The 25,353-nt window shown below is 37.9% G+C and overlaps 1 protein-coding gene across 1 annotated transcript in view; it reads left to right on the top strand.

The window, feature by feature from the left end:
* The window catches only part of LOC136881299 (U4/U6.U5 tri-snRNP-associated protein 1), a 137,386-nt gene that overhangs the window by 67,331 nt on the left and 44,702 nt on the right, over positions 1-25,353 (top strand). The window contains exons 2-5 of the mRNA XM_067154099.2: positions 14,236-14,753; positions 23,764-23,892; positions 23,984-24,100; positions 24,187-24,340. Of these exons, the coding sequence (XP_067010200.2) occupies positions 14,236-14,753; positions 23,764-23,892; positions 23,984-24,100; positions 24,187-24,340 (918 nt within the window). The remainder of the gene's footprint in view (positions 1-14,235; positions 14,754-23,763; positions 23,893-23,983; positions 24,101-24,186; positions 24,341-25,353) is intronic.

Raw genomic sequence — 25,353 nt, 5'->3', positions numbered from 1 at the left:
ATAGTTTATTTATAACATGTATTTGTACTTGGAACTAGTTTCAACGCTGATTTGCGTCATCATCAGCCAAAATGTGGGAATAGGCAAGCATTTAGGCATTTATATTACACAAGGCGTTACATTAAACAATACACATCTTACAAGGAGATAAAAACAGGGACGAGTATAGAAACAAATGAATCGTTGAGAAAACAAGAGTTATACATATTAAAAATAACCTTAACCACACATCTTGCAGTGCGAAAGTGTTCTTCTTGAATGATTCCTGAATATAAAACACACGTGCACACATTTCTGAAGAGCCAGCAGGCAGGACAAAGTAAAGTGAAACCTTAAGAGTTCTCATTTTTCTATGTTCTGACTAACTAATGAAGTCTCCCTTGAGTTCCTGATAAACATACAAAACAGGAAATTCTCCTTCACTCTCAACAATAGCTATAAAGACCAACGGTAAAATTTCATTTTAAAATGTTTTGTATGTTTATCAGGAACTCGAGGGAGACTTCATTAGTTAGTCAGAACATAGAAAAATGAGAACTCTTAAGGTTTCACTTTACTTTGTCCTGCCTGCTGGCTCTTCAGAAATGTGTGCACGTGTGTTTTATATTCAGGAATCATTCAAGAAGAACACTTTCGCACTGCAAGATGTGTGGTTAAGGTTATTTTTAATATGTATAACTCTTGTTTTCTCAACGATTCATTTGTTTCTATACTCGTCCCTGTTTTTATCTCCTTGTAAGATGTGTATTGTTTAATGTAACGCCTTGTGTAATATAAATGCCTAAATGCTTGCCTATTCCCACATTTTGGCTGATGATGACGCAAATCAGCGTTGAAACTAGTTCCAAGTACAAATACATGTTATAAATAAACTATAACATTTTTGTATTGAAAAGGTGGACCGTGTTAAGTTTTCCTATCATCCTTTCTCAGTTCAATACGGACAAAAATGAAATTCCTAGGTTTAAATGTAACGACGTTAGATTTGAAATTAAAAAGAAACTTTCCTCTTTAATCAATGAATTTAAAAATTATCCACATTCAGGTCTCGAGAAACAAATAATGAAATTAAAAAACAAAATTAGGAAGAATGATATGATCATTACGAAAGCTAATAAAGGACCCACCACCATTTTATTAAACAAGATCGACTGTGTCAACAAAACAGAACTTTTCCGATAATACCTACACTATAGTAAGCAAAGACCTCTCACCAAAAATTCAACGAAATTTAAAGATCTTGTTGAAAAGTTTGTCTTTCCTTTTGCAAGAGCATGAATATCGAAGACTCACTATTATGAATCCTAAACTACCAACCACAAAGGCATTACCCAAAATCTATAAAAAAGAGGTTCCTATGCGCCCTATTATAAATAGCAGAAACAGCCCCACTTACAAACTTTCAAGATTTGTACATTATTTTTTAAATAAACACATTAAATTTAACAGTGAAGCATACATTAAAAATTCCATTGATTTCTGCGAAAAAATTAGCACAATTTAAACTACAACCTAACCATATAATGGTCTCATATGACATCACCAATATGTACTCATGCATCCCTATAAATTATACTATAAATATTATTAAAACAAACTTTTCTAAACACAGTAATTTAAGCAAATTTGAAATAACTGACTTCATTAAATTATTGAGCTTTGTTTTAAACAATAACTATTTCACCTTCAGCAACAAAATTTACCATCAAAAGGGACTGGCAATGGGAGATCCCATTTTGGGCATTCTAGCTAACATTTTTATGGATAATCTAGAGGCTAATAAAATAGTAAACAAAATCAATGGTCTCCACCTATGGATAAGATTCGTAGATGACACGTTTGCCATCATTCATAAACAGCAAAACAATAGCGATAACATTTTAAAGTTCTTTAATGTACTCAATAATATTAACATTACCTTCACAAAGGAAGATGAAATCAACCACTCTTTAAATTTCCTGGATGTAACCATAAATAGAGCCAGTAATAAATTAACATTTCAAATCTATAGAAAACCCACCTTTGCCCCTCTGACTATAAAAAAAAATCTATGCACCCACATTCTCACAAGTTGGCAACCTTCTACAGCTTGATCCACAGAGCATTCAAAATTCCTCTTTTTAACAACAGCCGGAAAAAAAGAACTACAATGTATTAAAGAACTGGGTAAACTTAACAGCTATGAATCAATCACAGTTAATAAAATTATAAACAAAATCAAGAAAAATACTGCTACCAAATTAACCTCTGAAAGACCTAAAAAATCCAGTTTTGCTGCCTTTACCTTCACAAATCCGGCTCTGTATCAGATCACCAACCGATTAAGAAACATGGCGTTAATATTGCTTTCAAAACCTGTAATACAAACAGAAACATATTCTTTAATCCCCCACAGTAAATTCAACACACAACCGATACTCAAGTTCAGGGATTTATAGACTCAAATGCGCCCAATGTGAGTTTTCTTATGTGGGACAAACTGGACGCAGCTTTCAAACAAGATACTTAGAGCATTACAATGCCTCTAAGCACAACAAACGCACTGCTGTGAGTATTCATATGAAAGAAACGGGACATAACTTCACCTCTATGGACCAGGACCTTCAGATCTTTAAAAAATTATTAATAAGGGTATTTTAATGACTGAATTCGAAAACACCTATATCTGCTCTCTGTCAGTGTCCAGCGTGCCAGTAAGGAGCCGTGTGTATCTTGTGTCTCACTGAGCTGTACTCGTTCACGATTCTTTCAATGTGCCATGATTCACTGTCTCGCTGCAGCAGAAGCTTGGCTCCCCGTCAACATCCAGTGAGTGCGCCACTCAGCACTGTCCGCTGGTAGTAAGCTGAATTGTGTGCCATGAGCTCGCCGTTCCTGTGAATCAATTCACTCGGACACTTGAATGAATCGATACACTGCTTTGAATCATGCATTCAGTAGCCAACACTAGTAGACTGATTTTAAAAAAAACTACCGTTAGTATTTAGTACACAGTTTACCACAATTCTGACAACAAGAATAGGGAAGATCTAGTGAATAAGGGCAATCCCCATGTTACATATAATATATTGTAAAATGTTTTCTAGACCAGTTCTTAAAATGAGGTATTAATTCCTATATTATGCCGGCCCAACTTTCGAGTGGTAGCAATCCTGCCTCTTACTTGGGAGGTCCTGGGTTTGATTCCCGGCTAACTCAGGGATTTTTACCTGGATCTGAGGGCTGGTTCAAGGTCCACTTAGCCTACGTGAGGTAGCGGCTCTGGTATAGAAAACCAAGAATTACAGCTGAGAGGATTCGTCGCATTAACTATGCGTCATATAATCTGCAGGGCTTTGGGCTGAGTGGCCGTTTGGTAATCCTAGATCAGTCAGGGCTTTAGCACCATGGATTTAATTCCATTATTTACCTGCTTATTCAGTAAGTAAATAAATTGTGTGTAGAATATATTTGTCGGTTTATACACAATTTCTCGCTGCTAGATGCAAGTTTTTACCGGGCGAGTTGGCCATGTGGTTAGGAGCGCACAAGTGTGAGCTCGCATCCGGGAGATAGTGGGTTCAAGCCCCACTGTTGGCAGCACTGAAGATGGTTTTCCGTGGTTTCCCATTTTCACACCAGGCAAATGCTGGGGCTGTACCGTAACTAAGGCCACGGCCGCTTCCTTCCCATTCCTAGCCCTTTGCATTGTCGCCATAAGACCACCTGTCAGTGTCGATGCGACGTAAAGCAACTTAAAAAAAAAAAAAAAAAAAAAAAAAAAAAAAAGATGCAAGTTCTAAGCTTTACGGAGCAGGTACTTATGCTCCAGAAATACACTTTTTATTAGTTTGTAATATTTATGATTAGATTTTTGGACTTACTTGTTCTTATATATGTACAATAGGTATATATTCAAGCTGTTTACAGCTAGAGCACCACATCAACGGATTCTCCATATCTGCTTCTGGAGCAAGGGCATCCTCAGTTTTGCTTATACTCAGTGGAGTTAGCATGTTGGGCTGTTGATTATGCAACACAATCTGTGAGATTGAGTACATTGTTAGTGATGAGCAGGGATCTGATCGCAGAACCTTGTATTAATTAAGACAATGGTTGAAAAGCTGGGAATCGAGCACCTCCGCACACCACACGCTAGTATATCCAGTACTCCTGGAATGATCTCATTCTTGACACTAAATTGCCTCTTATGCTAAGCTTCTGTAATTTTAACAAAAGTTGTTCATGTAACACCTCATCGAGGCCATAGTTCAGTCTAGCGTGAGATAGACGATTTATATCACATTAGGTTTGTAATAACATTATGCAAGAACATCCCTGAAGAAAGTTGGTGTTGACTGGAATTGCAGGTTATTCTTCTCGTAATAATTCCAGCATGTTGTTCACTACCATCGGTTCCATACATTTACGGATAATTTATATTAAAAGGACTGTTCTGTAATTTTCTTCACATTGTCATATAATTTTACCATATTAGCACTTTTCCACTTACGTGATATTCGAGGATTTGAATAATGCACATAGAGAAGTCACTACGGCTTCCACATACTGCAATAAGATCCATCGAGTATTGAGGGGGGATGAAGGGGTGGAGGTGATGAGTTGACCAAGTGCAGATTAATGGCTGTATCTGGCTCAAAACAGTTCTCTTTAACTGTTTACACTGTATATACTGGCTTTGTCTCGCAGTGCAGTTTATTTATATTTTTGTGAGAGCAACATCTTTGTGCATAGTGAAATGAGAATAAATGGAAAATATAATAATATGCATACTCCAAAATGAGAAACTACAAGGTGGTCGTTACCTTTGTTGATTATCGGAAGGCCTACGACTCCGTTGATAGAGAAACGCTTAATAAAATTAGACAAATAAAACCCGCAGGCTCATTCTAGAAACCTTGACTAACACCCATTCCAAGTTTACATTTAGAGACAAGTTCTCTGAAAGCTTCGAAGTAAAAGCGGTTGAGACAAGGGATTGGACTTTCTCCACTTCTCTTCAAATGTGTTCTTGAAAAGGTTGTGAGAGAGTGGCACAAAGAACTGGCCAACTTGGGTGTCCAGAGTGGGATATGCCTGGGTCGTAAGAAGGAAGGGCTGGTTGGCCTTTGCTGACGACATGGCACTGATTGCCGATTCGCTGGATACAATATCGTACAGGTCAACTGCCTCAGAAAACAGGCAGCCGAAGTGGGTCTTCAAGTGTTGTTGGAGAAGACAGAGTTCTTCACTAACATCAAAGAAGCTAGCAGACAGATACTACTAGAACAGGGAAAAAATCAAGAAGACTGAGAAATTTAAGTATCTCGGTGAATGGATTGAACCCACCTTATCAGAAAGAGCATCATTATCCATGAGAGTCAACTAGTTAGAACGGGCCTATTGACTGACAAAGAACTCTTACAGCGAAAAATGCCTGTCATGCAACCTGATACTGAAGCACTACGCGATAGTCATACGACCAGAAGCTCTGTATGCCATTGAGTGTCTTTCATTGAACTGAAGAGGTTGGAAGAGATAATGGTCTCTTCTTGCCATGGTATGTAGGTATTTAAGAATAATCTTACGGATGGTGCAGAATAGGCTAGCTGTAATATGGAGTTTTCTTTTGATCTGTAATAAGTAAGATTTACTCTTAAGTTTTGAGGGAGTTCTGTGCTCTCCATTCTGAACTTTCCCCTGGTTGAGGGTCTTTCCTTTGTTTCAGTGATGTTAATTGTGTGAACCAATGTCTCTGTTAATATTGACTACTGTTATGCTCTAGAATTAGTTTGCTTAGCATTTTTTAAAAACTTTTTATATCTTTGCAGGAGTTTACTGTTCTGATTACAGCAACACAATTTTGGAAGATAAATCCAAGTGTTAATTTAATGATATTATTTACAATTTACTACAAAATATACTCTTACTTGTATATTCCACAGTCTGGCTCCATAGCTAAATGGTTAGCGTGCTGGCCTTTAGTCACATGGGTCCCGGGTTTGATTCCCGGCAGGGTCGGGAATTTTAACCATCATTGGTTAATTTCTCTGGCACGGGGGCTGGGTGTATGTGTCGTCTTCATCATAATTTCATCCTCATCTTGACGCGCAAGTCGCCTAAAGGAGTCAAATCGAAAGACCTGCACCTGGTGAGCCGAACATGTCCTCGGACACTCCCGGCACTAAAAACCATATGCCATTTCATTTCATTTATATTCCACATTGTTTCCGATAATGTTGAGAATAGATAAACACCACTTCACTTATTAGAACATGCATAGTAAATATAAACATTAGTTAAAGGTACCAGTACCTGAAATGAGATTTTTGTTGTTGAGGGTATTGACTATCTAGACATTTTATACATTGATGAGACAAAGGTTAGGGTGACCAGATGACCACTACTCTAATGGAGGACGCTGAGCCCTTCATTCAGCAACGAAATGTTACCTGCAGCACTGCATGTCATCATATGAAATGAGTTGCTAGTATGTTCTAGAATGGATTTTAAAAACAAATACATCATGCTATTAAAAACATTTGATTTTCATTCCATTATGTAACATTGTAGTCATACTAACCTTCAACATTCATTCAACATTCAAAATGTTTTAATTGTATTTTTACAAATAAAAAAAACTTTCACTGATTCAGTGTTTTAAGTAATGTTTTAAATAAGCCTCAGACCTGTCCATTGGGCAGACATTAAAGGAATCCACCTCTCTTCATCGGCATTACAGCCTGGTATTGAAAATTAATACTCTTCATTCATCAGGAATTCAGAATGCTGCTCAAAATTTGTCATACTTTTGAAAAAAAATTACCCATTTCCTTTTAGTTTTGTTTTTATCTAGGCCTAATTACATACATTTTCATTAAAATACATTAAAGCAAGAAATCTTCAAAAATAAGATATTTGGGTGCTTTTTCCAGACTCCCTGACATAGGGTTGAATTGTAGGAGATGCTCAGAACATTTAGGACTGGTCACCCTAACCAGAATATAATAGCTAACCTTTTCAACTAAACTTCATTGCTTTGTATTTTAGAAGAAGTAATTAACAAGGTATGATAACTATAGATCTAAAAAGAAAAAAAAAAAAGAAAATCATTAACATGTTAAAATAAATAATAACAAAATGAATAGATAAGCAGGGAGGAATGATCGTCATGGTGGCTTAACTGCTGCTGTTCACGTAGAATCTTTGTGGATAATGGGGTGGAAAAGGTTTTTATTTTTACAGTGGGTTGCACATCACACAGACACAAATAGGTCTTATTGCAAAAATGGGATAGGAGTGGGAAAGAAGCAGCCGTGGCCATATGGTATAGCCTCAGCATTCACCTGGTATGAAAATGGGAAACCACGCAAAACCATCTTCAGGGCTGCCGTTCAAACCCAGCATCTCCCAAATGCAAGCTCACTGCTGCGCACCCCTAATTTTTTCTTTTTAATATAGAATGGCATCAAGAAGGGCATATGAACTTCCAACCAGAACCCAAAGTGAGCCAAAATGAACCCCTCTTGAAATAACTGAGATAAACTTAAAAACTTTTTCCTTAGTGACAACATTATGTGTGGTTTGTGGTATGGGTTACTGTCGTTATGTCGTAGTTCGTGAAATATGGGCAACGGCTGAGTGCCTTGTAAGTGGTCCTGAGAGTCGGGATACCAGTTGCTTTGGAATTGGAGTGGGCATGTCGGATATATTCTGGGTCATGACTCTCCTTGTGCTCAGGACTATACAAACCACCGATGGTGGAGAGCTCCTCACTGGGACTGTGAAGTAAGGGTAGCTTCCTGCCAAACAGAATTTTCATCAAGCATGCTCAGAATGTTTTAAATAAGCCTCAGACTTGTGGGAGTAATGGAGTCCCACTCCCATTTGACAGGTGAGGGACTCCTTGGAAACAACTTGACGAACAAAATGAAATTCGATGGGGAGCTATCAATATTAATGGGGCCTTTGGAAAAAATAAAGTAGAATTGGCTGAGTCAGCAAAGAGGATACATCTGGGTGAGTTAGGAGTTAATTATATTCGGATAAGGGGAGATAACATTTGCCGGGTGTTAAAAAGGGAAGGGCAGAGTGTGGGGTAGGACTGTTCATCAGTTATTCTATTGTATGCAACATAGTTTGTGTTAGGCACATAAATGAGTGAACGATGTGGGTAGATTTGGCAGTTGGAGGAATTAGGACTACTGTAAACTGTTCCATATTCACCATGTGAGGATGAAGTTGACAAGTTTTATGAAGCATTGAGTGACATCATAGGATCAGCAGCAAGGATAGGATAGAGCTAAAGGGCGATTTCAATGCGAGAGTTGGAAATAGAACTGAAGGATATGAAAGGATGGTTGGTAAATGTGGGGAAGAAATGGAAGCTAATGGAAGTGTTTACTGGACTTCTGTGCTGGTATGGAATTAGCAGTTACGAATACTTTCTTCAGGCATAAGGCACTGCTACCCATAGGAGGGTAGGGGCACCAGATCCTTAATAGACTATATCTTAACCGACTTTGAATTCAGGAAATCTGTTAGGAATTTGCAGGTTTTTCGGAGTGTTTTCGATGATATGGACCCCTATCTGATCTGCAGTGAACTATTTATTTCTATGCCTAGGGTAGTGAAATATCTGTCTGAAGACAAATAAGGGTAGAAAAACTCCAGGACAAGGAAATTGGACAGAAATTCCTTGCTGTGATTAATGAAAAGTTCCAAACAATGGACAGTAAGCAGGTTCAAGATATGGAAAAAGAATCGGTGGCATACAAGGATGCTCTAGTAGAAACAGCAAGGGAATGCCTAGGAACAACTGTGTATAAAGATGGAAAAAAACAAACATCCTGGGGAATGAAAAAGTAAGAGCTGCTTTTTATAAACGTAAAATGAAGTCATATCAGAAATGGCTCCAAACAAGGACTGATGCAGCCAGGGATCTGTATGTAGATGAAAGAAACAGAGCAAAACAAACAGTTGTTGAATCCAAGAAGAAGTCGTGGTAAGATTTTGGTAATAACCTGGAAGGGCTAGGTCAAGCAGCAGGGAAACCTTTCTCGACAGTAATGCAGGAAGGAAGGAAGGGAAAATGGAAATGAACTGTGATTTGAGTAATTCAGGTGAACTCATGATAGATCCCAGGGAATCACTGGCTAGATGGAAAGAATATTTTGAAAATCTCACCGTAAAAGGAAATCTTCCTCGTGGTGTCGCAAACAACCGAGCTCGTGGGGAGGAGGACAATGATGTTGGAGAAGTTACGCTCGAGGAAGTGGAAAGGATGGTAAATAAACTCCATTGTCAAACCAGAAGGAATAGATGAAATTAGACCTGAAATGGTGAAATATAGTGGGAAGGTGGGGATGAAATGGCTTCATAGAGTATTAAGATTAGCATGGTGTGTTTGTAAGGTACCTTCTGATTGGACAAGAACAGTAATTGCACCCATCTATAAGCAAGGGAACAGAAAGTATTGCAATAACTATCAAGGTATCTCATTGATCTGTATATCAGGCAATTTGTTCACTGGCACCTTGGACGGAAGGGTGCAATCAATGGTTGAGAGTAAGTTGGGTAAAAGTCAGTGCGGTTTCAGACCACAGAGGGGCTGTCAGCATCAGATTTTCAGTATGCACCAGGTAATTGAAAAATTCTATGAGGGGAATAACCAGTTATGTTTGTGTTTTGATCTAGAGAAAGCATATGACTGAGTACCAAGGGAAAAGTAGTTTGTCGTACTGGGGGACTATGGGATTAAGAATAGATTATTAAAATCAATCAAAGGCATTTATGTTGACAATTGGGCTGCAGTGAGAATTGATAGTAGATGATTTCTTGGTTCAAAATACTTACAGGGGTTAGACAAGGCTGTAATCTTTTATCTTTGTTGTTCGTAGTTTACATGGATCATCTGTTGAATGTATAAGATGGCAGGGAGGGATTCAGTTAGGTGGAAATGTAGTAAGCAGTCTGGCCTATGCTGACGACTTGGTCTTAATGACAGATTGTGCTGAAAGCCTGCAGTCTAATATCTTTGAACTTGAAAATAGGTGCAATAAGTATGGTATGAAAATTAGCCTTTTCAATACTATATTGATGTCAGTAGGTAAGAAATCCAAGAGAATTCAATGTCACATTGGGGATATAAAACGAAAACAGGTAGATAATATCAAGTATTTAGAATGTGTGTTCTCCCAGGATGGTAATATAGTAAGTGAGATTGAGTAAAGCTAATGCAGTGAGCTTGCAGTTGTGATCAACGTTATTCTCTAAGAAGAAAGTCAGCTCCCAGTTGGAACTATCATTGTATCGGGCTATTTTCAGACCAGTGCTTTACGGTAGTGAAAGCTGGGTAGACTCAGGATGTCTTATTCATAAGATAGAAGTAACAGAGATGAAAGTAGCAAGAATGATTGCTGGTACAAAGAGGTGGGGGACAATGGCAGGAGGGTACTTGGAATGAGGAGATAAAGGATAAGTTAGGAATGAACTTGAGGGATGAAACTACGTATAAACCGGCTTCGGTGGTGGGGTCATGAGAGGCAAATGGAGAAGGGTAGATTACCCAGGAGAATAATGGACTCTGCTATGGATAGTAAGAGAAGCAGAGGGAGATCAAGACGACGATGGTTAGACTCTTAGTTTCTAACTGTTTAAAGATAAGAGGTATAAGAACTAAACAAGGCCTCAGAACTAGTTTCAAATCAAGTATTTTGGTGGCGGTTAGTAAATTCACAGAGGCTTGCGGACTGAACGCTGAGAGGCCTAACAGTCTAAAATGAAGATGTATGTATGTGCAGTTCATATTAAGCAAGAGGTCTGGTAAGTGTTTAGTTAAATTTTGACTTGAAAATATAAATTAGGGTTAGAATTTTATTACTACTATAATTATATGTACGTTAATAATAATTTTGTTTGATTCAGTTAAAAAATCTTCACAAATAAATACAAGTTTCTGTCCAAGTTATAATAATAATAATAATAATAATAATAATAATAATAATAATAATAATAATGATAATTATAAAAAAAATTAATGTGTAAGAAATTCTGTATAGAAGACTTCTTTCTCCTAAAAATATAAAAATAGTGTTGCTACTATTATTATAATGCTGAAATGATAATCAGTTGTGTCCATTTCTGTAACGACCTTTATTTCTCCAGAAACTGAATGTATGGAGTTTGCCATGCAAATGGTAAAATAGTAATCTTTGCTGTGCACCAAAAAATTATAAAATGTCCTTCATAAATTATGTACTGTAATGCAGGTATGTTTAAAGTCTTTGCAAGAGCACTGAAGAAAACCTCTAAATCTTGTTCCTTGGTAAATTGTTGACTCGGTTCGACATTTCTGCTGTTAGACATGTTTTTGGAATCTGAATTATGCAAATTGTTTAGAAACAACATTGTGTATTTAAGTCAAATGATTGTGGAGGGTCAATAAACTACTACTAAACTCATACTAAATAAGTTTCATATTACCCATTTTGATGGTGCCTTGATTTAGTATTTAAATACAAGGGAGGAGATGTTCCACCTGATCAATACACAAAAAGATATAAATCCAAATCTTATATTTAACACATTAAAATACCAGTACTAGTTTTGACCTTGAGGTCGTTTCATCCTCAGCTAGATCCAGAAATAATGCTTAAAAACTACAATAGCGCTCTTTTAGGTAGTTTAAAAGTTTAAAATATCAGTGTTTTGCTGTCCATAATGTTCACAAGGCTGGTAAAATAGTAATCTTTGCTATGCACCAAAAATTATAAAATGTCCTTCACAAATTATGTACTGGTATGCAGGTATGTTTAAAGTCTTTGCAAGAAATTTAATGTTTGTGCTGTGTGTGGAGCCTAGATTCAGCAGATATAGTTCATTACATTATTGTATGATAATTGATTTGAGGGAACATCCTGTAGTTGATATGAAAACTGATGGTGAAAATGAGAGATTCTTGTAGATTAAGGAACAGTCACTACATGTTTGTAGCTATTTTATATCTGGATTGAAACGAGTGGGGGGATGTCTGGGAAGAAAGAGAATTAAAATTAAGGAATGTTGAATCATATGGAAATCTGTTTAAAAAAAGGATCAACGTTTAAACTTACTCCCTTGATTTCGTGTAGTCTTGCTCTTAGCGGCTGAGTATATGGTGCACTGAGTGTTATCTACTGCTTGAGGCGAGCTGTTGCCTAGATTGCGATCTTTGTATATTGATCAGGTGGAACATACGGAATTAAACTGGGGTCTTTACTCAAAATAGTCACCGCTTGGATGATTCATTGGGATTCTTCATCTTCTACCTTACCATCTTCAGTCTTCGCCTTGTTTTCTCTGCTGCAGAATGCTCGCCATTATGGCTGAACAGTAGTCATCCGAACTAGTTGACGCATAAGCTGAATCACACTATTTGAATTGTATCGGACACAATAAGATTCACTCTCACTTCTTGGTGTCTTGTTCTTAGCAATATTCCACCACCAAATATTCATCAGTAAACTACTCTTCTATGGGAGTCTTCTTAGCATTTATCCCACTTAATTGCAGGGTCTGCTGTTGTGCACTTTCCTTTCCACTTGATGCAGTCTTGCACATCTTTAGGAGAGTCTTTTGCCACATGCATGTCCTTCCGCAGAGTGCCGAGCTGGCACTTCTTCGGTCGACCTCGTGGTCTGTGGCTCTCAGGACTTACGTGTAATGCCATTCTCGCAGTTGAAGAACTGTTTCTGCGTAGCACATGGCCATACCATTGCAAATGATTCTCTCGCATTTTCTCAGGAATTGGGGCCACACCAAACACTATCCGAACATCCTCATTTCTGATGTGATCCAGTCTAGTGAGTCCCGTTGGCCAGCAAAGCAATATCTCCATGGCATGCAGCTGTTATTCTTGTCTCCTTGTAACTGACCAACACTTGGTTCCATACAGTTCCACTGGTCTAATGATGGTTCTATAGATTTTGGATACACTGGCACCCTCCCATCAAAAAGGGCTCCTATGACTTGGCGACACTTAATTCAGGCAACATTGATTCTGCTTCGAACATCTGAGAGCGTGTCACCATCTGATTGATAAGTGATCCCAGATATTTAAATTGAGATGTTTTCAGAATATCAATGCCGTTGATGTTAATTGACCCATCACTTTATAGCCCACACTCAAGGTACTCTATGTGAGTACAAGAAAATAATCAACAACATTAAAATGCCAGTCCATGGAGATATCAGTGATGCTATGCTCCACCTGCCTCTTAAGACAGCTAAGAACCTAGCAGACTATAACTTCAATTTGAGTCAGGGCTGGAAGCAAGTATGGGTTTCCAACGCCTCGCCTGCCATGGCTTCCTAAGTAAACCAGAGGTGATATGGATATAGATTCCCTTAGGGAACTTGAATAATTTGTCCTGAATGAGTACATTTATAATACCAATATAATGGGTCCGTTATTGGACTTCAGGCTAACTCATTCCATGGTACGCGCTAGCCATGCGTCTTGGTAGGTGTGCTATTTACCAACTAACAAGCTCAAATTAACACACCGGGGCAAAACACTGGCAACAGGAAGGAGTTAGCCTGAAAATTTATAATGTCCAATAACAGACCCATTATATTGGTATTATAAATGAGAGGCTGCATCGTTTGGGTCACATAGCTGTCAGCTTGCATTCGGTAGAGAGTATGTTTGAACCTCACTGTCAGCAGCCCTGACAGTGGGGTTCGAACATATAAATGCACACTCACTTCCTTCCCACTTCTAGCCTTTTCCTATTCCATCGTTGCCATAAGACCTATCTGTGTCAGTGTGATGTAAAGCAAATTGTATATATATTTAAAAAAATAACAAAGAGGCTTTGAAGACCTGGATAGCCATAAACAGGATTCAAACTCGTCATGATAGCTGCTCCGACCTACTGCATTAGTGAGGAAAATTTCCATCTGCAGAATATGGTTGTGGAGCTTCAAGGAGAACAGTCCAGCTCATTGTGAAATAGTGTCCTCTTACAGCATATCGGGGAAACTCTGGAGAATTTTTGTAGCAAACTACATCAGATGTGGATGATATAAATGGCTGATATGTGAATTAGTAAATAATGTTAATACAGTAGTTTAATTGTGATTTGTTTCTTATTTCGTTGCTGATACTTGAAGCTTACTTTATTTCATTTTTATCCTTTCTTTGTTTACTTTGAAGAAATGCTGTTTATGTTCTGTGATCTCAAAATATAGTTATATTCTTATTTTTCTTTTCAGATGATGTGGTGGCAGTACCTCCACCACCTAAGATTTCACGACCTTCACCGCCGCCACCCCCCTTGATCTCAACTTCCTCTGCATCAGCTTCGACAGCAGTGGCACCTCCGCCACCTCCACTTTCACCACCAGCTGCTTCACGTTCAGACCGATCTCTCTCTATTGAAGAAACAAACAAGCTTCGGGCTCGTTTGGGTCTCAAACCTCTCCGTGTGGAAGAAATCCCTGCTTTGTCAGCCGACGATGAGGAGAAGAAGAAAGAACGAGAGGCTTCAGGAGCCACGATGGGGGGTACAGATATGGGAGAGTTTGTGCATAAACCTGCTCTGAACATTAAGGAGAAGGTGCAAACTGAAAGAATTAAACAGAAGTTGCACGAGCACAGAGAGAAGAGGCATATAGAGACTAAGCTCGCCAGAGTGAAGCCTTTGGCAGAATCGGATTCTGATGATGACACAAGGGCATGGGTGGAGAGGAACAGAAAACTGCAGATGGAACGAGAGAAAGCTGCAAAACAGGTTTGTCTTATCTCTTTCAGTATTTACTGTAATTTAAATATTGGAAAGTATGCCCTTAAAAATTACAGTATATGTATTTTCATTAGAAATGACTTTGTATGCAGTTTTAATAATCCACTACTTGCTCAGTGTTGAAAGAAAACCATTTCAAAATGTCATCTGTTATGTCTGAACCTGTGAAATTTGAGATTCTTTATTTGTTTATTTGTTAATTTGTTATTTGAGTAACCTCTAATGTTTGGTAAAGAAATTCCTTCTTTTTTGACTGACTTACCTTTGTGTAGCTTAAATCTGAGGAACAACTTCGTTTTTGATCTTAGGCTTCTGAATCATTGCTTCTTTTGTGTTCATTGTCTCTTATCATTGAAATCCCTTCTATAGCAGAAATAAAGTCTCTGTTAAGTGCTCCATTCCAGTACTTAAGTGAATTTTTTGAGAGTGGAATAAAGGTGTGTTTATTGCAGTGTTTCTGTATCTGTTAACCATCCGACGCTCGCGCTGTTGAAAAAAAAGTACAACGGTAACTTCTTTGATGAAATAAGACACAATTAGAACACAGGCATGTTTATCTTCAACTACCTGTGTAGAACCTCCTACTGCAACTTTCTAATTTTTGATATTTAAATCGGCAACACTGCTGCAACACAAACACGATTATTAACAATGAACTTGTGATGTGTTGCATTATTTACAATGTAGGTGGCCATGCATCTGCTCATTTCCTTCTGTTCTTAGTTTATGAAGTACGTAGGTGATGGTGCAATGTTTCAAACTTGTTGACATACTCCAGGTACTTAGAGAAGTGTTAGATGAAGATGATAGTGATGATGTGTATTGTCCCCGTATAATACCACATCGGTAATGCCCTAAGCTGCTCAGTGGATCCCAGGCATGCTCGGTCTGCGGCAAATAAATTACACCTTGGATCTAAGTGCTGGGGAAAATATAATCTTAATAGTATGGAGAAGACAAGGACACTAATATTATAAATGATGATAGGCAGACCATGACGTAAGATTGTTGAAATATTAACTAAGACATGAAATAAAATTGGAGCAGATTTACATAAATAAAATAACCTTGAGATCAGATCTCATGATAAAGTCCATCATGAAACAAGCTCTTTATGCTCTGACACATGCATTTAACATTTATTAAACTGGGCTTGAATGATCCCCCTTACAGCTGGCAACTGTTTACATTATTTAAGTACTCGTGTTTCATGCCTGCGCATAACATCACAGTGGAAACGCTAATCTTAAACCTAATCGCGTCGGGGAAAATCCTAAGAGTAACAGTCACCTGCGGGGAATAGCGAGTAGAAATATGCAACTCCTGTTGGACAAACACATAAATCACTTGTGGACTGAAACCACATAACAAAATCACATATCAGTGAAACATCACAAGAAATAATTGCACACATGTTGTCAAATTTTTCCACATGCGATAAAACATGCAACTTTCACAATAACAAAGATCTCAAATTTCTGCGGAATTAAATATATTAATCTACAATCCCTGTCAATGTTGTTTCCTTTAATAAAATACATGACACTCAAATAAATTAATAAAACAGTGTGGGCATCAATTCAACCATAGATTCACCGTTACCCATAAGATATATCACACTGTAGACTTAAATTCAACCATAAAATCAACGTTATTTCCTGAAATAAATGATGTGACACAAGAAATTAAATGGCTCCCTGCTGACTTAAATACAATCACAATTTCAGTGTTTGTTTCCTGAAATAAATAAAATGGCATCCTACACATGAATCCTTTTTGAATTGGGATGAATAAAATCATGAATACTGCACTAACGAATCATCAAACATCACAGCTTCTAGGAACATGAGTGAAATATACAATAGGCCACTTAAACAAAAACAAACTCCTTTATAGACAATATTACTCTCACTGGACAGTTATATGGTGGAATAACAAAGAGATCCAAGCTCCTAATGCAGCTAAATAAATCTGGGATTCCAATTCCCCAAATGAATAAATGACGCACTGGCCTCCACTGGTCCAGGCATACACGACGGTACTGCAAATTACCTCACTACCCAAGGCAGGTCTATCACAATGTATATCTGCATGTTTTGCTGGTCTTTAATTGAAGAACAATCTTTCCCTTAATCACAGAATCCAATAATTCCACGTCCTAAATTCGTTATGTGGTAAGGATGGAACAACTATTTGGACTGTTATCGACGGTAGTGAGAACCCCTCTTGGATGGCTGCTCAGAATGTACTGAAAGAGGCAGCGGGGCCTACTTCTCATGCTAAGCGTAATATGGGGACTAATAGCAAGGTTAGTGCCTGGCGTTTATTCATTGACACATCCATGTTGAAGCATATGAAAATGTGCACAGAGACCGAAGCTCGTAGTCAGACAATGGATAATAATTGGTCTGTTTCTTTGGAAGGATTAGATGCTTTTATTGCTTTATTATACTCCTGTGGAGCTTATAAACTTACTAGTCTAGCCGTAGATCATATGTGGTCTTCTTTATGGGGTCGCTCTGTTTTCACTAACACTATGGCAAGGAACAGGTTCAAAGAAATTCTAAGGTATTTGCGCTTTGATTTCTGTAAAACTAGATGCACTCGTTTGCAGACAGATAAATTTACTTCGGCGTTTGCTATTTGGAATAGATTTATTGAGAAATTGTTATGCGTGCTATAAACCAGGAGCGAATGTCAGAGCTGATGAACAACTCTTCCCCAGCAAAGCTCGGTGCAGGTTCACACAGTACATGGCCCACAAGCCTGATAAATTTAGCATAAAATTCTGCCTACGGGTAGATGTTGATTCCAAGTATGTGTGCAATGGGTTTGCTTATCTTGGGAAAGACGAACTTGGGAAAGACGAAATGCGACCTGCCAATGAGTCACTGCCTGAAAATGATGTCATGAAACTTATGGACCCATACCTCTTGAAAGGACGTAACATGACCACTGATAACTTTTTTCCATCGATAAAGTTGGTTGAGAGACTGAAAGAGAAGAGAAGTAGTATTGTTGGAACAATCAATCGAGTGAGGAAGAAAATCCCGAAGTCAATCAAAGCACTACGTATGAATCTGTACGTGATTGTCGTACTTCAGAAGGAAGATCACACTACTCTCACAGTATATCAAGGAAAAGTGAACAGGAATGTGCTTCTGCTAAGTACTGTACACCCGAGCGTTCAAGTCAGTGAAGATAACAAGAAGCTCCCTAGAACTACTGAATTTTATAATGAAACTAAGTACGGTGTGGATGTAGCTGATTGAATGGCGCATAAATACCCCACTAGGGCTGGATGCCAAAGGTGAGGATTTTACAACGTATTTGATCTAGCAGCAATAAATTCATGGATAGTCTACAAGGAAGTTACGGGACTCTCGACATGATTATATTCTTGAAGTAATACAAGAACTAAGATCTGATTTTCTGAAGGCAAGATCCTGCTTGATTGAACTCCCTACACTTCAGCCTGAGTCCAACTCCATGGCTAAATGGGTAGCGTGGTGGCCGTTGGTCACAGGGGCCCTGGTTCGATTCCCTGCAGGGTCGGGAATTTTAACCATAATTGGTTAATTCCGCTGACACTGGGGCTGGGTGTATGTGTCGTCTTTATCATAATTTCATCCTCATCACGACGCGCAGGTCGCCTACGGGAGTCAAATCAAAAGACCTGCACTTGGCGAGCCAAACTTGTCCTCGGACACTCCCGGCACTAAAAGCCATACGCCATTTCATTTTTCATTTCAGCCTGAGCCTCAGACTCGGGTCCAATGTGCCAGTCGTAAACGACGACAATGTCAAGTGAACTCCAATTGTAAACAGAACAAATCCTCTGACACATGTTCTTCGTGCAACAAAGTAGTATGTGTAAAATATTCTTGTAAGGTAATAACTTGCATAAATTGCTTGTCAAGTGCCTAAATAGGCTTGTAAACAAATAGAGACGGTTATTTTTATCATAAGTTTTCACAAAGGCTTTCAATAGCAAGTCTGCCAAACTATTTCATTGTTTCCTATTAGTGAGAGAATATGAACAATTATTAATATTTAACGATGGATTGATCTCTGTACAATACATCCCAATAGTTAATTATGTTGTTTTAAATTTAAATTTAATTATTGAACTTTCGCATGTTTCCCAGATCCTGGATGTCAGTAACAAGCAGCAGTCAAATTGACCGCCTGCGGCCTTTATACGTATGAGGAAAGTTCAGCCGTTCTAGTGTTAAGAATGGCTAAATAAGGTTCAAATAGTGTGTTCATAGCTGACTATCCGGTCTCTCATTAACAAAGACATTACATATGTTGTAATCTCTGAACAGAGTCATAGTTCTTCCTTCCACAATTAAGTTTCCAAATCATCATCATCATCATCATCATCATCATCATCATCATCCCCCATCATCATCATCATCATCGCTTTCCAACTCCAGTTTCCCAAGTTAAATGTTCTATAACTCAAACACTTCTCTCTCGAAATTAAAGTTCCTTCATTTAACTAATGCTTCTTAATATAAAAACCAAAGTCTCTCTGACTGTGTAAGGATACAGTCATAAGCCATAAGACTTACATAACACACAAAGACTTCTGTGGACGTAAGATGGAAGATAAAAAGACATACTGGACACCAAAGATGCTCAATCAAAACACGCTATCTTACCTCGTGTATGAGCTTTTATTAATTCACATTCTCCCATCATTTCACGCTCGTTTGGGGCACCAAACCCAACCTTGTCAAATAATTTTTAAGCATTAGCTATCTTTTCAATAGTTTGATTTAATGCATCTGTTCCATTTTCTTCAAAATTCAGACACTCACTGTCTGCACCAATCAGCTTAGGTTTCTCCCATTACTAACCTCACGTCGGATATCAGGTAGTGCCTCCATTAGTCTTTCCATTGTCTGCTCTTGGTTCTTCCTTAGCTTCAAATATAACTTTGTCATGCTCGTTTGGGCTGAACAACAGTTCTCAGTCCTTTCTCTTGTAACAGAAATACGCTTGCCTGATCTTCTCCCGAGACAACTGGTGCTGCTGGTATCCTGTCAATTTCACCATATATCACAGAATGAAATGTAAAATTATAAGGGCTATTATTTTAATCTATTGATAAGTTATTATGTAATTTTTCTGTATTAATTGGCCTGAACACTGAATACGGGCTCAGTATATTGAAAGTGATAGTGACCTGAGTGATGAGAATGTGGAAATTTGTAACCGTGATGTATGTCCGTCCCTCTATGAAAGTGTAATTCATGTATCTCTGGAAGTTTCCCTGTTGACGTAGGCATACATTACGGTTCAGCCATGAGCCCAATTCTGTTTAACACTGTTATTAACTATCTGACAGAGTAGCTGATGCCAGAACTACCATGGGCTCTTGTGAACGTGGTCAACATAGTGCTAGCTGGTGAAGCATGTGAAGAGGTCTATGCAGTCTTAGAACTTCGGAGGGAAGCACTTGGGACAAATGGATTCAGAATTAGTCATGAAATGATAGAGTATATGTTCTGTAACTTCGCCAAGCCAGAAGTTTAAGTTTCACCTAACGCAGTCTACCTAATTGGTGAACCACTGGTAATGACGGAGAAATTCAAGTACCTGGGCTTTGTTATTGCCACCGATGCCATGATCAATGACGACGTGAAGCACTGCATCATTGTTGGATAGATGAAATGGCATTTGCTGACAGGTATCTTGTGTGACAGACAGCTGCCTGTAGAACTGAAAGACCCTCATTTACGGCTCTGAATGTTGGACAAAGTAGAAGTAGCACGATCAGCAAATGCACGTCTTGGATATGTGGATGCTACGTTGGTCAGCGGGTCTCACTCTGACTGATTACACAGTGAGCATGTGCGAGGATAATTTATTACTGCCCCTACTATCTGTGGGAAACTGGAGGAGCAGCAGTTGCGCTGGTACAGACACATACACCATAGAGATGAAAATCGTCCCGTACAGAGAACTCTTGCTATCGAGGAACCAACAAGAGGATGAGGGCATCCTAGAGCAATGTGGTGGTGAACAGCTGAAAAGGTTTTGAAGCGAAATGGCCTCCCAATGACGCAGACATCAAACTGAAGGGAATACTCTCTGAGGGTAAGAAGAGCTGGCCCTGAATGATACTCGGGAGTCTCCGTTACAGGCACATTGATGGTCAGGAAAAGAGGAGGAGGAGGAGGAGGAGGAATAATAATTTAGGAAATGACAATGTAGGAAGGTGGGCAAACTCTCATTGCGTTCAAAGGCTGAAAAGTATAATAATAAGGACAGTTTCTCGGACTAAACCATGTGATATATAAGTAATAATAATAATAACGTAAATGTTTCCACCTTTTCAATACTACAATATATTCACAAAATTACAAAATTATACGGTACTAGTTTCGACCCATCTAGGGGTCATCATCAGCCGTATTGGAGCGAAGATCATTTGTGGCGAAATCCTAAGACAATATTATTTTAAAGAATAACAAGTGAAATGAGATGTTATGGTAATAGTTAATAATACAAGGAATATACATACTAAGAGGTTTTTAACAAAGAATAAAGTATAAATGGGGTGTTGTAAAAATTATAATCATGGAAATCAGTAAGTTCTTGTATTGAAATGAAATATGGCTTAGGAAGAGGGCTTAAGGTGGGGCTGAAGGGTGCGGGAGAAAGTGTAATTGTCTTGGAAAAGTACCTTTGATTAAATTTAGGATTGAGTTTAGGTTGGCTGCATTATTGTTTCTGAGGAAAGTGATAAATAGATCGAAAAGTATGTTGGGTTTCTCTGAGATTTCATTGAGATTGTGACTGGCATTAAAGTATTGGTCTAGGTGTATGTAGTAATTTTCCATTATGTTCAGTAAAGGGCCCTTGTTTGCTAATACGAGGATGTCCATGTCTTGTTCAATATTGGTGAAATTATGGTTATAATCTTGCATGTGTTGGCCGATGGCTGAAAACTTGTTGTATTTTATTGCGTTAGTGTGCTCGTGGTATCTGATAATGAAGTTTCTCCCGGTTTGCCCGATGTAGGTTTTTTTACAGGTGGTACATTTGATCCTATAAACTCCTGATTTTAAAAAACTGCTGGTCTTGTTGATGTGTGAAGTATTGTATAAAACATTCATGTTCTTATTGTTGGTTTTGAAGGCTATTTTAACTCCTTGTTTCTTAAAGATGTTGGTTAACTTGTAGATATCATTGTTGAACGTGAAGGTGGAAAATGTTAGAGGTTTGGTTATTTCTTTTTTGAGGGTAGTTTTTGGGCGATGTTTGTGTTTATTGATTATCCTTTCTATAAAATGATTGCTGAAGCCGTTTAATTTTGCGATTCCGCGGATTGTGTTGAGTTCGTTTTTTAGATCTTTATTGGACATAGGTATGCTGAAGGCTCGGTGAACTAGGCTGTTGTATGTGGCTCGTTTGTGGGACTGGGGGTGCACTGAATCTTGGCGAATGGTGGAGGCTGTTTGAGTGGGTTTTCTGAAAATTTTATAACTGAAAGAATCTGAGTTTCTAGTGATGGTTAAATCTAGAAAGTTGATTTTTTGATTTGATTCAGATTCTAGTGTGAATTTGATATGAGGATCAATATTGTTGAGTCTTAAGAGGGTGGTGGGTGCATTAATTGATTTCTCATTCATGATTACAAAGACATCGTCGACATATCTGGCCCAAAAGAGAATGTTTTCGAATTCGTTGTCAATTTTGGTGTATTCGAGGAAGTCCAGGTATATTTCTGCTAAGATACCTGAGGCCGGTGACCCCATTGCCAAACCATTTTGTTGATATATGACATTGTCAAAAGTGAAGAAGTTATTGTCGATGATAAGTTTTAATATTGTGATAAAGTCTTGTATCTCTAGTTTGCTTAAGTGGCTGTTTTTGTTTAAATTGTTTATAATTATCGGAATTAATTTTGATACTTGTATGCTTGGGTACATGTTTACAATATCGAAAGAGTGGATGGAGTGATCCGGTTGCAAATTGAACTTGTTTAGTTTTTCTACTAGCTCAGATGTGTTTTTAATAGACTTTTTGGATAAGAATTGATAATTTTTTCTTAAGAAACATTGGATGAATTGTGATATTCTGTATAAGGGGCTCGGTCTATAGTTGATAATTGGCCGGATGGGAATTCCGGTTTTGTGAATTTTGGGAAGAGCTTTAGCAGTGGGGAGTCCTGGGTTCATATGTATGAGTTTGGATTTTTCCTGTTCGGTAAATAAAAATGAAGTGTTTTTAAGAGTTTGTTTAAGATGAAATGGAAGGGTTCCTGAAATTCGTTGATATCAGTTGTGAAATATACATAATTTTACAAAGAAGGAGATTCTAAAGAAACTACAAGAAGTACTGTAAATTTATGGCTTTGATGCGATTGCTCTTCTTGGTACGAAAGAAGAGAACTGTGGACATCCAACGACACTGGAATCCAAATTCTGCAGGCTGCAATAAGCTACAACAGGTTTTTGCTTTTATTACGTCGCATGCGCATGAGGAAAACACTAGGGATAAGAGAAGAAAATTTAATGAGCTAGCTGCCATTTGTCAGTCTTCAATGCTTTCATGAAGAACTGCAAAGGCTGCTGTAGTATAAGTAAATTTACATCAGTTGATAAAATGTTACACCCTTTCAGCGGCCGTTGTTCACCCGGATTCGGTTCAACTGAGCAAGCCTACCAAATATGGCATCAAAATGTTTGCACTGTGTGATGCTGAAGTGAGAACCGAGCGAGTTGGCTGTGCAGTTGATGTTGCACAGCTGTGAGCTTGCATTCGGGAGATAGTGGGTTCGAACCCCACTGTCCGCAGTCCTGAAGATGGTTTTCTATAATTTCCCATTTTCATACCAGGGTGATGTTGGAGCTGCACCTTAAATAAGGCTATGGCCTTTTCCTTCTGTCCTATCCCATCGTCGCCATAAGACCCTTTTCATTATTTTAAGTTTTGTATGTTTGGAACAAGATATCTATTAGAAGTTTCTTCTTGATTTCAGGCAAAGATGTTGGAAGAACTGGATGCAGAGTTTGGTGTTGGTGAGTTAGTGGAGGATGAGATACGAGCGGAAAGGAAAGACGCATATTCATCCAGAGATCTACGTGGTTTGAGGGTGGAACATGATGTTGTAAGTTCTTTTACTGTTAAGAATATCACATCTCCATGTCATCTTATTGCAAGCTCTTGTTGATATATATTTTTTTCTTACTTTTGTACAGGAACGATTTACTGAAGGGAAGACAGTTGTTCTTACTTTGAAAGATCATGCGGTTTTGGATGAAGATGACGATGTGCTTGTTAACGTTAATATGATAGATGAGGAGAGGTATGAAAGGGTGAGTACATGTATTAATTGCTGTCGTTGTTACACAACTTAAACATAAAGGGCCTGTTTTTATCTCCTCTTTTGTGATTGTTTCAGAGCAATTTTAATAAAAAGGCCAAGGCACTTCTTCATGGTTATGATGTTTATGATGACCAAGAAATGAATGCATTTGGTGAATACAAGAAGAGAGACATACTGAGCAAGTATGATGAGGAAATTGGAGGAAAGAAGAAGAAGAGTTTTGCTCTAGGTAAGAGTTAATAGCATGTTTATTTCTAAGAGGTTGTAGTACGACACCATCATAAGAATGTCTTGCATAACTCCTCCACATTATGAAACTAAATATATCTAATGGATGGAGTTTACTTGTAGGTCCTTTACCGTTTTTCTTTTTGTGGAGCAGAAAACTGGCATTATGTTTAAATAATCTAAATTATTTTTGCCATAATAATAAATACAAAATATTCATATGAATTCTCCTATATAGCATATAGGCCTAACAATGGCATTCAGTTAACATATGACGAGTGTCACAACAAAAACCAATAAATCCAGAAAAGCATTTATTAGGGAACCTAATAAATATTCATAAAGTTGTGGTTACTCAGGTTATGAAGAACTATGCTATACCAAATGAAGTAACAGAAAATGCTATTCCGAGTGTTAAATCATACTTTAAATATTCATTTTAATTATCCAGGTATTAAACTCAAGAAAATGGAGGGAGATATCTTGTTTTGATCTGCCGGATTTTGATTAGACCACATCGGATATATTTAGTCAAGTAGCTAATAAGTAAGCATGTATTCTTAAGAATACCATTTAGTTTACTGCAAACAAAAGCAGTTTTATTATATTCCAAACAATTACACCAGTCATTTTAATTTACTTGTCATCTTCATTATTTGTTAAATCCTAAAGGAGGTTCCTGTATCAGGAAAAATTATCGTCATTCGTTCAGTCCTTTCCAGATTGCTTGACAATCAAACCCATCAAGTTCTAATTATTTTGAGGTATTAGACTATTTAATGTCTTAAAAAATTGTGGATGATTTACTCCTCTTTTAAAAACAAAAACACGGAATTTCCTAAATAGACTCATTTGTACAAAGTATTTTACTTGAGTAATATTCCTGTTTGTCTTCTCTGTCCTTTTCCTTGTTTCTGTAAATTACCTAGTCCTAGTGCAGTGTACGCTTTTATATGCTCTCTGGGAGATTTAATCTTCCATAATACATAGTTCTATCCTAAAGTAAGCACAGTG

Source organism: Anabrus simplex, chromosome 9, assembly GCF_040414725.1.
Source record: "Anabrus simplex isolate iqAnaSimp1 chromosome 9, ASM4041472v1, whole genome shotgun sequence".
Taxonomy (NCBI): Eukaryota; Metazoa; Arthropoda; class Insecta; order Orthoptera; family Tettigoniidae; genus Anabrus; species Anabrus simplex.
The sequence above is the reverse complement of the archived record's forward strand: the minus strand, read 5'-3'. Positions and strand labels throughout refer to the sequence as shown.